This window comes from Nyctereutes procyonoides, unplaced genomic scaffold, assembly GCF_905146905.1.
Source record: "Nyctereutes procyonoides isolate TBG_1078 unplaced genomic scaffold, NYPRO_anot_genome, whole genome shotgun sequence".
NCBI classification, from domain to species: domain Eukaryota; kingdom Metazoa; phylum Chordata; class Mammalia; order Carnivora; family Canidae; genus Nyctereutes; species Nyctereutes procyonoides.
In genome coordinates this window covers 17,016,416-17,028,945 of record NW_026575147.1, presented here as the reverse complement: position 1 = coordinate 17,028,945, position 12,530 = coordinate 17,016,416, and the positions used below count along the sequence as shown (strand labels likewise).

Below are 12,530 nucleotides of genomic sequence, written 5' to 3'. Positions count from 1 at the left end.
CAATTGGTGCCTTAACTATTTGTAATTCCTTTGTAGCTACTACCCTTTAGCTGAACTTCCTTCAGTGCCAGATGTCTGAAAAAGACCTACTTGCCTCTACTCCTTGTCTCTGTTATTATCTCTCTCACTAACTACTCATTTCTCTCTAATCCTGGCTTTAACTCAAGCAGTTCACTTAAAGTGCTGCTGATTGTGTACTGTCATAGCTCATTTTCTTTACAGCACTTCCTATAGCTCACTGATACACGTCTGTGACTGATGGGGTCTCCTCTACCCACTAGGTAATAAGTTTATCCCTAGAACAGAGCCTGGCAGTTGGAATGTGTTCGATAAATATTGAATGAATGAATGAATGAATGAATGAATGAATGAATGAAGAATATGAGTAAGTCTAGCTGTATGTCTCCTTCTGGCCCTTCCTCTCTTTCCCTTCCACTGCCTTTTCTTAGCCTCTTTCCTGTGCTTCTGAATTCTCTGTCCTCTTTCTTCTTCTTGCTTCTGTGTTTAATTTCTGCCCTGTAGAGTTTTAAAGATTAAAAAAAGATAATGTGACAATGATTTGAAAACTGTAAAATATAATAGAACGTTAAGCAAGTAGTAAGATAGCTTTTTTGGTCATGGTGCATGTGAACAGATTCCTTTGACTAATTTCTCGGGATCCACTGTGGCTTCAGGTCTCATGTCTCTGTTTGCATATTGCTTCTGTTCTTTCCTTAGTTGCTGCTAATGCTCGAAGGGCTGGTGGATGAACGGAGTCGGCTCAATGAAGCTTTACAAGCAGAGAGACAGCTGTACAGCAGCCTGGTGAAGTTCCACGCCCATCCAGAGAGGTAGGAGACTGATGGCAATGTTTATCCTTCTATTCCTCTTTAGGTGCAGGTGCTTATGACCTCAAAGCAGTGAGTAAGAAAGGCAGAGACAATTACTAGTGCTACTCCATTTGTCGTTTGTTGTATGGGGGGCACTCTGAACCTAAGTCTTGAGTCTTGAATAGGGCCTATCTCACATAGCTACACAGAGATCAAACAAGAAGACTTGTCAGGTGACTAAAATACTGCCTTGTGTGTATGTATAGTAAGCACTCCATGTATTCCCCTTTCCTTCCTCTGTCCCATGTCCTGGTAAAGGCTGTTCCATTCTAAGAGTAAGAATATAAAGGATATTGATACTCACTGAGTATCACTGAAGAAAATATATTTACCATGATGGCTGATATCAACCCAGGATCACTGATAGTAATCATGATCAGTGTATATGCTTGCACCTCCTGCTTTTCAGTCACATATATTATATTGTTCTGGTTCATTTCATATTCCCTTTATTTTTTTTTTCTTTCTGCCTTCACTCTTGTCCCTTTTTCTCTTTCCTAATTTTTATTCTTTTACTATTCAGTTTCTTCTGGTTGTTGGTTTGTTCAGTTTAAGCATGGTTTATCTTTTTACTTCAGGAAAATGAAAGCAGAGCAAAGGTATGATAGGACAACTTGATTTTATTACTTTTTAAAGACTCTCTGGATCTTTAGTCTCTCTGAACTGGATTCCTTTTTAGAACTGTCCATTTTGGTGATCAAACGAGAGAACACAGATCTTCAAGAGTGGTCCTCCTTTGTTCAGAGTTGCTTCAGCTTGCATTTAGTTTTTTTTTTTTTTTTTTTTTTTTTTTTTGCATTTAGTTTTTCCTGGGCTTTGGTTTTTCAGAAACTAATACTTATAGTCACAAAGTGAAATTTCCCTTATGTTGGCTATAGGGGTATGAGATAAGTCTGAGGAACTATAATTTAAGTGACATTGGGCCACAATCTAGCATAAAAAGGAAAGCTTTAAAGAAAGGATCAGGCTTTGCTAATATGTCAGCAGTGAAGGATAACAACACCAAAACAAAGACTGCATTCAATTATTGTGTCCTAGAGAGTATCTTTGAGAAAGTCTCATGGCTCTTTGAAGTATATGTAGACTCATAGCAATCAGTAGCTAATCCATCTTCCTTCCTTGTGGCATGTTTACTCAGCTCTGAGAGAGACCGAACTCTGCAGGTGGAACTAGAAGGGGCCCAGGTGATACGTGGTCGGCTAGAAGAAGTTCTTGGAAGAAGCCTGGAGCGCTTAAGCAGGCTGGAGACCCTGGCCGCCATTGGAGGTGGGGAACTGGAAAGTGTGCGAGTTCGTCACAAGCATGCCTTCTGAGCACTGCAGCCCAGGATGGAAAACCTTGTTTGCACTAACCCGAGAGCCCTGTCTGACTCTGGCAGAATTCAGTGGTGACTTGCTAATGGTAGAACGATTACAAGTAGCATCAACTACAAAGTGAAACTCACCTTAGTCTACCTGTATGGCACTGTACCTATCTCTGAGTTAAATGGTGGAGGTTACAAAGTATCTCTGAGTTTAAATGGTGTGCACCTTTTAAATCATTCCATTTCAGCTTTCTCACCCATACTCACTCTTTTCCCTGGCCCCTCCTTGTTCCCTCATCTCTTTCCATGGGCCAATAAAGTTTATTCCTCTCCTGCTCTCACTGTCCATTTCATATGTTCCAGATCATGTCATAAATGCATGCGTGTGTATTTTTGCCATCAGTCAACTCCTGCTCTATGAGTGAGAAAATTTTTTTAATCAAATAAATTCAAGATGAAAGAGAGAGACATTAAATGTCTGTAAGAATGACTTTGCAAAAGAGGTATAATCCTTATCAGAAGGTAATCAAACCAAGTCTTGCCATAGTAGACTACAAGTATTGGAAGGGTCAAGTCGAAGAGAGGAGGCAAAGACAGAGTGTTGACAGTAAACCTTCCCCTCTGATATGGTTTCATAGTTGATATTGAATAATGTTGATAGTGAAATTAGATTAGTAAAATGCAGATTAAATTCCATTAATATTTTCCCTTTAAGCCAAGGGTATACTATGTAGTCAGAACACAACTTCAATAAAAACTCATTTCAATTTTTTTTTCTAAATATTTTATTTATTCATGAGAGAGAAAGAGAGAGAGAGAGTGGCAGAGATACAGGCAGAAGGAGAAGCAGGCTCCATGCAAGGAGCCCAATCAGGACTTGATCCCAGATCCCAGGATCATGCCCTGAGCTGAAGGCAGACACTCAACTGCTGAGCCATCCAAGCGTCCCTCATTTCAGTTTTTATTTTCATTTTATTTTTTTTAAATTTATTTATTCATGAGAAACAGAGAGAGAGAGGCAGAGACACAGGCAGAGGGAGAAGCAGGCTCTATGCAAGGATCCCGATGTGGAACTCGATCCCGGGTCTCCAGGATCACACCCTGGGCTGCAGGTGGCGCTAAACCGCTGGGCCACCGGAGCTACCCTCTTATTTCAGTTTTTAAACATGGAATTGGGTGAACAGGGACTGAGGCTTTCCAGCCTGTCTTTCAGAGCACGATTCTTTATATAAAAAGATAATTTCAAATGCAATGTTCCCCTTTAAATTCAGCATTTCACCAAACTGCTTATTGCAGCCAGAGGAAAGTAGTGCGTCTAGTTTTTCATTTGGTAGTGGCACAAGATGGAGCCCTAGGCTTTTCATGTTTTTAGTGCTTAACCATTACTACATTAAAATAAGTAATTAGCAGGCCTTGAAGTGTTTGAATAGTTCAGCAAGAAATGTCACAAATCTGGGTTCATATTGTCTCAGTGCTTTCTTATAGGAGCGTGACAGGCATAAGGAAGGGGCCCTGGAGATTGTATTTCTAGCTTAAATGTGAAGAGTATAAAAAGTAGCCAGGATTATTTAGGAGCTTTGTGGGTTCAACACCATGAGGTTTCATAGTTCTGCTGGTTATAAATTTCCTAGACTAGAAGCTGAGATTTCAGGTTTTAAAACATGGAATTTGGTGAAGAGGGCTTGATTTCCAGCATCATGAAGGTGACTGAGTACTCTTTCTCAGTGGGTGCACTATGATTTTTTTTTTGTTTTCCCTTCATTTTTCACATGACAATTTAATTTCTTTCACATTCATGTGTTGACATGGGCTGCCTTACATTCTAAATTCTGTGCAACTTTCTGTAACCTTAGCCACGTATGTAACAACAGATAGAGCATCAGTCAAACCAAAGTGGACAGGGAAGAAAATGTTCTACTAGAGAAACTCCCTGGGATTTTCTGATGAAGTATTTTGCAGAAGATTGATCGCCATAAACCTTCCCTTAATGAAACGCTTTCCAGTTTTCATGGCCTTTGGGGTGGGGGGTCATTTAAGGAAGGGGATGGGAAGTATGAGCAGAACCATCACTTTCTTAGTCTTCTAATCTTTTTTTTTTTTTAATTTTTTATTTATTTATGATAGTCACAGAGAGAGAGGCAGAGACACAGGCAGAGGGAGAAGCAGGCTCCGTGCACCGGGAGCCCGATGTGGGACTCGATCCAGGGTCTCCAGGATCGCACCCCGGGCCAAAGGCAGGCGCCAAACCGCTGCGCCACCCAGGGATCCCCTTAGTCTTCTAATCTTTAGAGACCTTTTCCTGTACAAGGCTAAAAGGAAAGCGGGTAATTGAACTTACAGAAATGTCACCCCAGCAAAGACTACTCTCATATGATTACAAGGCATTTAGGAAGTATTTTCCCTTAATTTTGCTAACAGACCAAGGAAGTTTTCTAAGTGTTCTGTTAAGATTCAACCATGGATGATTCTTGGATTCTAATGGTTTATAGCAATTACAGTAATGTCTGATTACTACTCCTACTTCAATCATCTTCTAAAAGTAGGAATTTCCATTGGTATCTTGAAAATATTAAGTGTTACTAAGTGTTAGAAATATTAAGATAGCTAGTTGAATAATGAGAAACCCAACTTCCAGTTGAAAAATGATCAAAATAGATTAGTGGGAAAAAAATAAGTGAATCCTGGTCCTGATTTGGATCCTGAAGAGACAGACTAACTTATGCTACAGGTGGTCCTTGGGAAATGTTTTAGAAAATTAAGTTATTTTGTGGCAAAAAACAGAAGTTGCTCCTGATACCATAGATATGACTAAAATCTGCTACTAATGTCCTGGAATGAGGCTTGCAAACAGCTACCTGGTGAGAGCTTGCTAGTCTTAACAGTTTTGTGTAATTATTTGGCATCTTATTAGAGAACTCACTCTGATGAATTTTGTTCTGTAACCCACAGATAGAGGAATGTTACCTTTACTTAATCAGATTTTTAAAAGATTTGTCAATGTTGCTATATAGAGTAAGAGATCTATAAAGATTTTAAAAATCATGACCTGTACAGGATATTAGATCCTAGCCACAAAAAGCTTTCTAGAAAGTTCTTTATTATATTCTACTTGCACAGTTTATATACCTAAGTGACCTCTGGGACAGATATATATAAACCTTTCACTTTTATGCCTATTTATAGTAATTTGCTATCTGGTTCTGGAAAGTTTGGTTCACAGATTCAAAATTCAAGAAAATTCATGTTCTATCTCTTTTCAAGTTTAATCTAGGATTCTCTGATTAGGGAAAGGAGAAGCAGATCAGACTATACTAACAGTTGCTCCTTTCATTGAGGAATAAAAGTTGACTTACCTACAGTCCCATCCCTTTAGACTATAAACCTCAGAGGGATGATACTTCAGTTCTTTTGCTTTCCTTGAGCTAGTATTAGTAAACTCTAGTTCCTGATTGTTAGGATAAAGGTATTGTTTTCTGCTTTTATGATCTTTTTATATGAAAAAGTCATAGAATCTTCACATTTGAAGTCCCTGAAAAACTCAAGTTGCCTCTTCAACTAGGGCCTCACTAATAATTCTGTAGGTTTATAGCCAGTGTCCTGCAGGGAAATGTGATAATCACCCTGTGAAGCTAGGAAGAAATAATAGTAACCCACACCCTTAAAGTCCACTTTCTGTCTTGCCTTGTAGAAATGATACTAGAGGTAGAATAAATGAAATTAGCTTCCTTTTTCAGATACTGACATCCTGTGAGATATGAACATGAGCATATAGGATATTTTCTCTTTTAAGATTAAAACTTACCTTTTCTTCTCACTTTGGTCATGAAGAACCATCAGTACTACAAAGAGTAGCTAGGAGTATGGAGCATATAGGAGGGAACCTGGTAATAAAAAATAGAAGGAATGAGTCAATGAAACAATACATCAGAATGATTTCCATAGGTTAATAGTTTCTGAGTTTTATTTTTTTTTAATTTTTTTATTTTTTTTATTTATTTATGATAGTCACACACAGAGAGAGAGAGGCAGAGACACAGGCAGAGGGAGAAGCAGGCTCCATGCACCGGGAGCCCGACGTGGGACTCGATCCCGGGTCTCCAGGATCGCGCCCTGGGCCAAAGGCAGGCGCCAAACCGCTGCGCCACCCAGGGATCCCAGTTTCTGAGTTTTAAAACTTCTTGGAATATGGATTTAAGACATCCTCTCACTAGACATTTAGAGTAATAACTTTGTTAAACAACTTCATTATAATTAGAAGACAGGCATGTTGCTTTTAAGTAATCTGAGTATTGACAAAAGGTAAGTCCTCATCTTCTCTCAGTATAATCACATGAGCCAGGATGAACTTCCCAAATAAAAAAGTTGCATTGTAATTTTCTTCGAGTAGAGGATGAGAAGTGGAAGGGAAACACAACATGTAAAGCTGACAATACTAATTTTACCAGATGTCGAAAAGAATGATCAAACTTACAAAGTGATGTGCTAATTCTTTTTGCATTACTTTCCCTTTACACTGCTTAAAGTCAAATTCCAGAAATAAAATTTTTTATTTATCATACTGTTTTCCTTTTGCTAAAATGAAGGATAAAATAGAAAGTTCAAGAAAATGTTCGATGGAAAATAATATGAAGAATAGGGGTGTTAAGAAGATGAACTAAATCAGCTTCTGTGTTCCCTTTAAAAAGTCATAATTTTCTAGCACATGCATGTAGCTTTGCTTTTAGTATATAACTTGAGTATGTAGTGCTTACTTTTACAGTTACCAAATCATTGCTCTAAATTACCAGCCTCTCAATCTGTAAACTTTAGAGTTATGTGTGTGTACAGCTATGTTATATAAGTCATGAATTTCTGTTTCCATGAAGTATTGTTTGGTAATAAAAGTAGCTTTACTTTTATCACTTCTTAAAATTTTGATCCTAGGGCTGTCAAGAAAAAGTAAAGTGATTCCATAGCAATCCAAATGAAGAAGGAAGTGACATGTTAAATGATCCAATCACTTGGCGTTAGATTATTTATAGGACTATTTTCCCACCAAAATAAGCTGTATATTTTCCTCTGGAAATTCATTTCTTCATGGCACTGTGCTGTGTTATACTGTGTTAACATTTGTGCTGAAATGGAGAGTGTACTTTTTAATACATAAGTGTTAGAATTTCAGCTACTTTAGTTGAGACACAGAAAATTGTTACTGATCCAATAAAAGTATCAAAGGCCAAACAGTAACCATTTGGTTTCATTCTTGAAAAGATTTATGAGAAGTAGGGAAAGCTCACCTCTTTTTTTGTTTGTTTCCTTATAGGAGAATCAGTCTATTGATCATTCTACTAAAAATCCAAGGCAAAGTTAACGCTCTGGAATGAGTGAATGCTTTTGTAATTTATTTAACTAGAGGAAGGAAGAGGAAGAAACCTGGATTATTCTCTCAAGGAAGTGAGACTAAAGAAACAGCATTACACTTCCCTCAGAAATGTGAAATGAACTACTTTATCTTAAAAACTCTTTCTTGTTCTCCTTGCTGTTCTCCTCTTACTGTTCTCCTTGAGAACAGTAGCAAACAGGATGGAGATTTGAGGAGCAAGCTGTTATGCTGGGTGGTGTTATTCCTGTAAATATTCCTGGAAAGGCCTGCTGCTTATGCTCTTTGTGGGGAACAAAGAGGCCATAAGCAGGAAAAATTCCTTGACATTACATCATTTCAAATCCCTGGAAAATTGCTTTCTGAATAAAGTGCAAGCTGGAAAGCCACTTAAGAGATGTTGCAATCTAAAGACAAAGATACACCATAAAAGGGCTTGACCACAGACAGCAGTTTTCTTTCCTAGCTACTTGTTTCAAGATCAGAATCTGTCTAGTGGAAGAATTTTATTTTTCAGCAGAAGCCTAGGGAGGACTATATATATATATATATATATCATATATATCATATATAGGACCACTTCTCTATATATTAGGATATATATATATATAAATACATATATATATACATGATCTTAAGGTCTTTTTTAAGAAAAGGAGTAGATGCGGAGTTTGACAAGAACTTTTTTGTTTGATTCTGTCATATAGCATAATATTTAAGTCAGGGGTACTTTAGTTGGTTCATGATGTGAACATGTGAGAGTTCTGGTATTGAGCACACGGCAGAATGCTACAGAGTGAGAGTGAGCTGGCCCTCTTGGATCTGGTGTGAGGCTCTGGTACGAGAGGGGAAGACGAGCTGCAGGCTTGGCATCACACGCTGGCTCTTGCTATACAGTTTTCACTCTTTGAATCTCCTTCCAAAATCAGTCAAATATGACTTCCGCTGTGTTCTGAGTAACTATATGGGAAATATTACTCCTTTTCTGTTGGTTGAATGTAAATAGTTTATTTTTTTTTAAGATTTTATTTATTTATTCATGAGAGACACAGCGAGAGAGGCAGAGACGTAGGCAGAGGGAGAAGCAGATTCCGTATGGGGAGCCTGATGTGGGATTTGATCCCAGGACCTTGGGATCATGACCTGAGCCAAAGGCAGATACTCAGCCACTGAGCCACCCAGGTATTCCCAATAAATAGTTTAAAGGGGAAACAATAATGACTGTAGAGTAGAATTCAGGGAAAATGATCTTGTAACCCCATGGCCTCGTTACTGAAGAATGAACACTATATGACTTTTCCTCTAAGGTTTATTCATACATGATGGGAGTTTTAAGGCAATTACAATGTAATAATGATGAATCCTATTTGTAAAACACCGGTTCAAAAGAATTCATCCTACTTTACTGGCAACTGTCCTGTGAAGCACAGAGACCAGAAAGTATTATTTCAAGCCTCCTATTGAGGGAAACATACTGAGAAGTAAGGAAGTACAGATAGACTCAATCAATCAAGATCATCCAGTTATAACATTAGGTATAAAATTTCTGCCGGTTACATTTAAGTTATGTGGCTACTTTTTTTCAGCCCATAGACCATGTCAGTTTACCAACAATAATACTATTGTTTAAAGGCGCTCTTTATTGAGTACACGCTGTTGGCAAAGCACTGTTCTAAGCACCTCAAATATAGCGAATCCTTCAAAGTTCACTACAACTGCATGGAGTGGATGTCACTGATAACCTTAATTAGTAAGTAAGGAAACTGAGTTACAGGAAGGTTATGGCTTGCCTAATGTCACATAACTAATGACAGAAGCAGAAATCGAACCTAGACAATTGGGCTCCAGAGTTCATGTTCCTATGCTATCCTTGATTTTTTTTCTTTAAAGATTTTGTTTATTCCTGAGAGACACAGAGAAGCAGAGACATAGAGGGAGAAGCAGGCTCCTCACAGGAAGCCCAATGTTGGGCTCGGTCTCCGGCCAGGGATCATACCCTGAACCAAAGGCAGATGCTCAACTGCTGAGTCATCCAGGCATCCTGTCATCCTCAATTTAAATATCTTCACAAAACTATCAATTTTTGTTTCAAGTAATTAAAAGAATACATGTGCTTAACACTTAAATTTTCACTGAAGGATGAAAGAGGCTTTTATTTCTGTGTACTTTATCAAGTCAGATAGCTGGTAGAAAATAATTTTCTAAATGTAAAAGGGAGTTTGAGGTACCACCTCCATTATATATATGGCTCAGAGCCTAGAAATTTGCAAGAACCACAATTTGGGAACCACCATCAAAGCCTCAAATGAAAAAAAAACTTTAATAAAATTTCTAGTTTAACATGTAAAACTTAACCTGGAGATAAAACCTGAAGGAGAAAAATAAACTCGAAGTAACAGACTCTTTTCAGAGTATCTAAAATAATAAACAGTAGATACACCATTATAAAGTATAGTACCTTTAGAAATTTAGAACATTACAAGTTAGTTTGGAAAATGGTGCTTTGTTGCCTTGTAAAAACCTAGAAAAGGGTATTCTCTCACAAAAGAGAAATTACTTTGTCATGGATTAAAAAAAAATAGTGAAAGAAAGGTATCAATTGTAAACTTACAGGGCTTTATGTGGGGTAACTTACTCATTCCAATATTTTCTACGAAATTTTTCAACTTCTAGTGTGCCCTGCCAGTCACCACCAGCCTTGAGCATTTTTTTTTTTAAGTTTTTATTTATTTATTTGATAGAGCACAAGCAGAGGGAAGCCGCAGGCAGAGGGAGAGGGAGAAGCAGGGAACCTAATGCATGGCTGTATCCCAGGACCCTGAGATCAGGACCTGAGCTGAAGGCAGAAGCTTAAACCCAGACTGAGCCATTCAGGCTCCCCGGCCATCAGCATTCTAATTCAAAATTGATAAAAGGGTGAGCAACTATTGAAGCTCTCCCTGAAGGAACTACAGCAGACTAAGCTAGCTAAACATAAACAAGGAAAGCAAAACCACCTATGTAGTAGAATGTTGGGATGAAATAGGCATTCTTACTTGGTCTCCATTTAACTCCTGATGAAGTCAAAACCATTGGCATTGTGTCACTGAGTGAATTAGAACATTATCTAAAAATGCAAATGTGGTATCAGGAAGGCAACAAAGGTAAGTAGGGGGCAGACGTGTGAGATAAAAGCCTTCAAGACCAGTGGCAGTCACTTTCTCTAATTCTCCCTTACTTTACTCCTAGGACCTAGCCCAGGAGTCATCTTCAGATGTGAGGCAGCATGGCTGTACAAGTCATCAAGAATGATAATGGAGATGAGTTCAACTCATACAGCTGAGCTTACTTCAACCACAGGATTGTCTAGCCCAAAGCTCAGGGGAGAAGTGGTGTGAAAACTGTGTTTTCTTAATCTGACATTGAGTGGGGCATTCATTTTCTTTGCAAGAAAAAAAAATAAAAGATTCTGATCTCTACTGTTGTACAGGGAAAGATTTCCCAAAATAAGCATAATAAGATATGTAAGTCCACAAGTGAATTAGCTTCCTGGATTCAGTGAATTGCCAAAGCTTAGAGAATGTGCTCATCCATCTCTCCACAACCAGTATTGAAAATGAGATCATTCTGGGGCCAGTTTGAAAGAGTAGATATTGGAAATCCCTTTTGTACGCTGCCAGGGAATGTCTAAAAATGCTGAGTGGTTGAGGTACCTCGTAGGTAGAACCTTATCGAATAGGACACAGGAATTTGGTCCAAAGTTAATACAACAAGAGGCACCTGGGTGGCTCAGCAGTTGAGCATCTGCCTTCTGCTCAGGTCATGATACCAGTCTGGGGATCAAGTCCCGCATCGGGCTCCCCGCAGGGAAACTGCTTCTCCCTCTGCCTATGTCTCTGCCTCTCTCTGTGTCTCTCATGAATAAATAAATAAAATCTTTAAAAAAAACAAAAACAAAGTTAATGCAACATTTGTGGAATGAGTCATAAGATTAAGTTGTTAGGGCAATATGCTTACTACCTTCTAGTATTTTAATAAGATTGACCTCAGTCACTGCAAATACTCTGGCATGAACTTGCAGATGACAAGAGATGGAATGAAGGTGTGAACTGCCCCTGTTCAACTTCTCTGCAGAGAGGGTAGTGAATGTTCATTACTCATCCATGGATGTCTGAGCTCAAGAGCAGGTTCTTTGGTCATGGAGGAAGAAACAAAGATATGATTTGTCACCAGAAGGAACAGTGAGTTGCCTCTGTCTGAAAGTCCAGAGATTTGACTTCTTGGCACAGCTCTTGTCAGGACCAGCTGCGTAAACTTGGACAAACCATCTAATCCCTTTCAGGCACAGGTTACTCAGTGGTCAGAAGAGGAGTTTTAATAGGCTAGTTGCTGAGGCCAGGGTCAGAACTAGATCTCAAGCTTCTCTAACTTGGGTAGGTTCTATAAGACCTGTTCTGTAGACTCAGGGAGTGTCATGGTAGATTTTCTTTGGTATTAAAGTGAATTAACCATCATGAATTCCTCCATTTTCAGAAGAAATCAATAATGTGGGCCACAGATCTTAATCTAAAATTAGATGAACAGTCTTATTGTAACAGATGTGAAGAGGAAGAAATGCCCTAGTTTTGTTCTGTCCTATACGGTAGCCATGAGCCATGTGTGGCTAGTTGAATTTACATTTAAATTAATTTAAATTTTAAAAATTTAGTTCCTCAGTCATTCTAGCCTATTTCGAGTACTCAGTAGCCATATGTGTCTACTTTATTGGGTAGCACATGCATAGAATTGCAGAAAGTTCTGTTGGTCAACACTGTCTCAGTCCTTTGCCCAGACCACAAATGGCAGTTACTAGTTCTCCCTTAATGCAAGACATAGATGTTTGTGTCCTAGGGTGAGGGTGTCCATCTTTAAGGAATGAAAGAATGTTTTAAAACCCACTTGAACATTGGGGTGCCTGGGTGGCTCAGGGTGTGATCCTGGAGTTCGGGGATTGAGTCCCACATCAGGCTCCCTGCATGGA

General features: G+C 38.7%; 1 protein-coding gene across 16 annotated transcripts in view; it reads left to right on the top strand.

Moving 5' to 3' along the window:
• LOC129501357 (myomegalin-like) overlaps positions 1–12,530 on the top strand; it is a 182,000-nt gene that overhangs the window by 125,405 nt on the left and 44,065 nt on the right. For all 16 annotated transcript variants that reach the window (XM_055312440.1, XM_055312437.1, XM_055312430.1 and 13 more), the window contains 2 exons: positions 718–830; positions 2,008–2,135. In XM_055312440.1, coding sequence (XP_055168415.1) covers positions 718–830; positions 2,008–2,135 — 241 coding nt within the window. The remainder of the gene's footprint in view (positions 1–717; positions 831–2,007; positions 2,136–12,530) is intronic.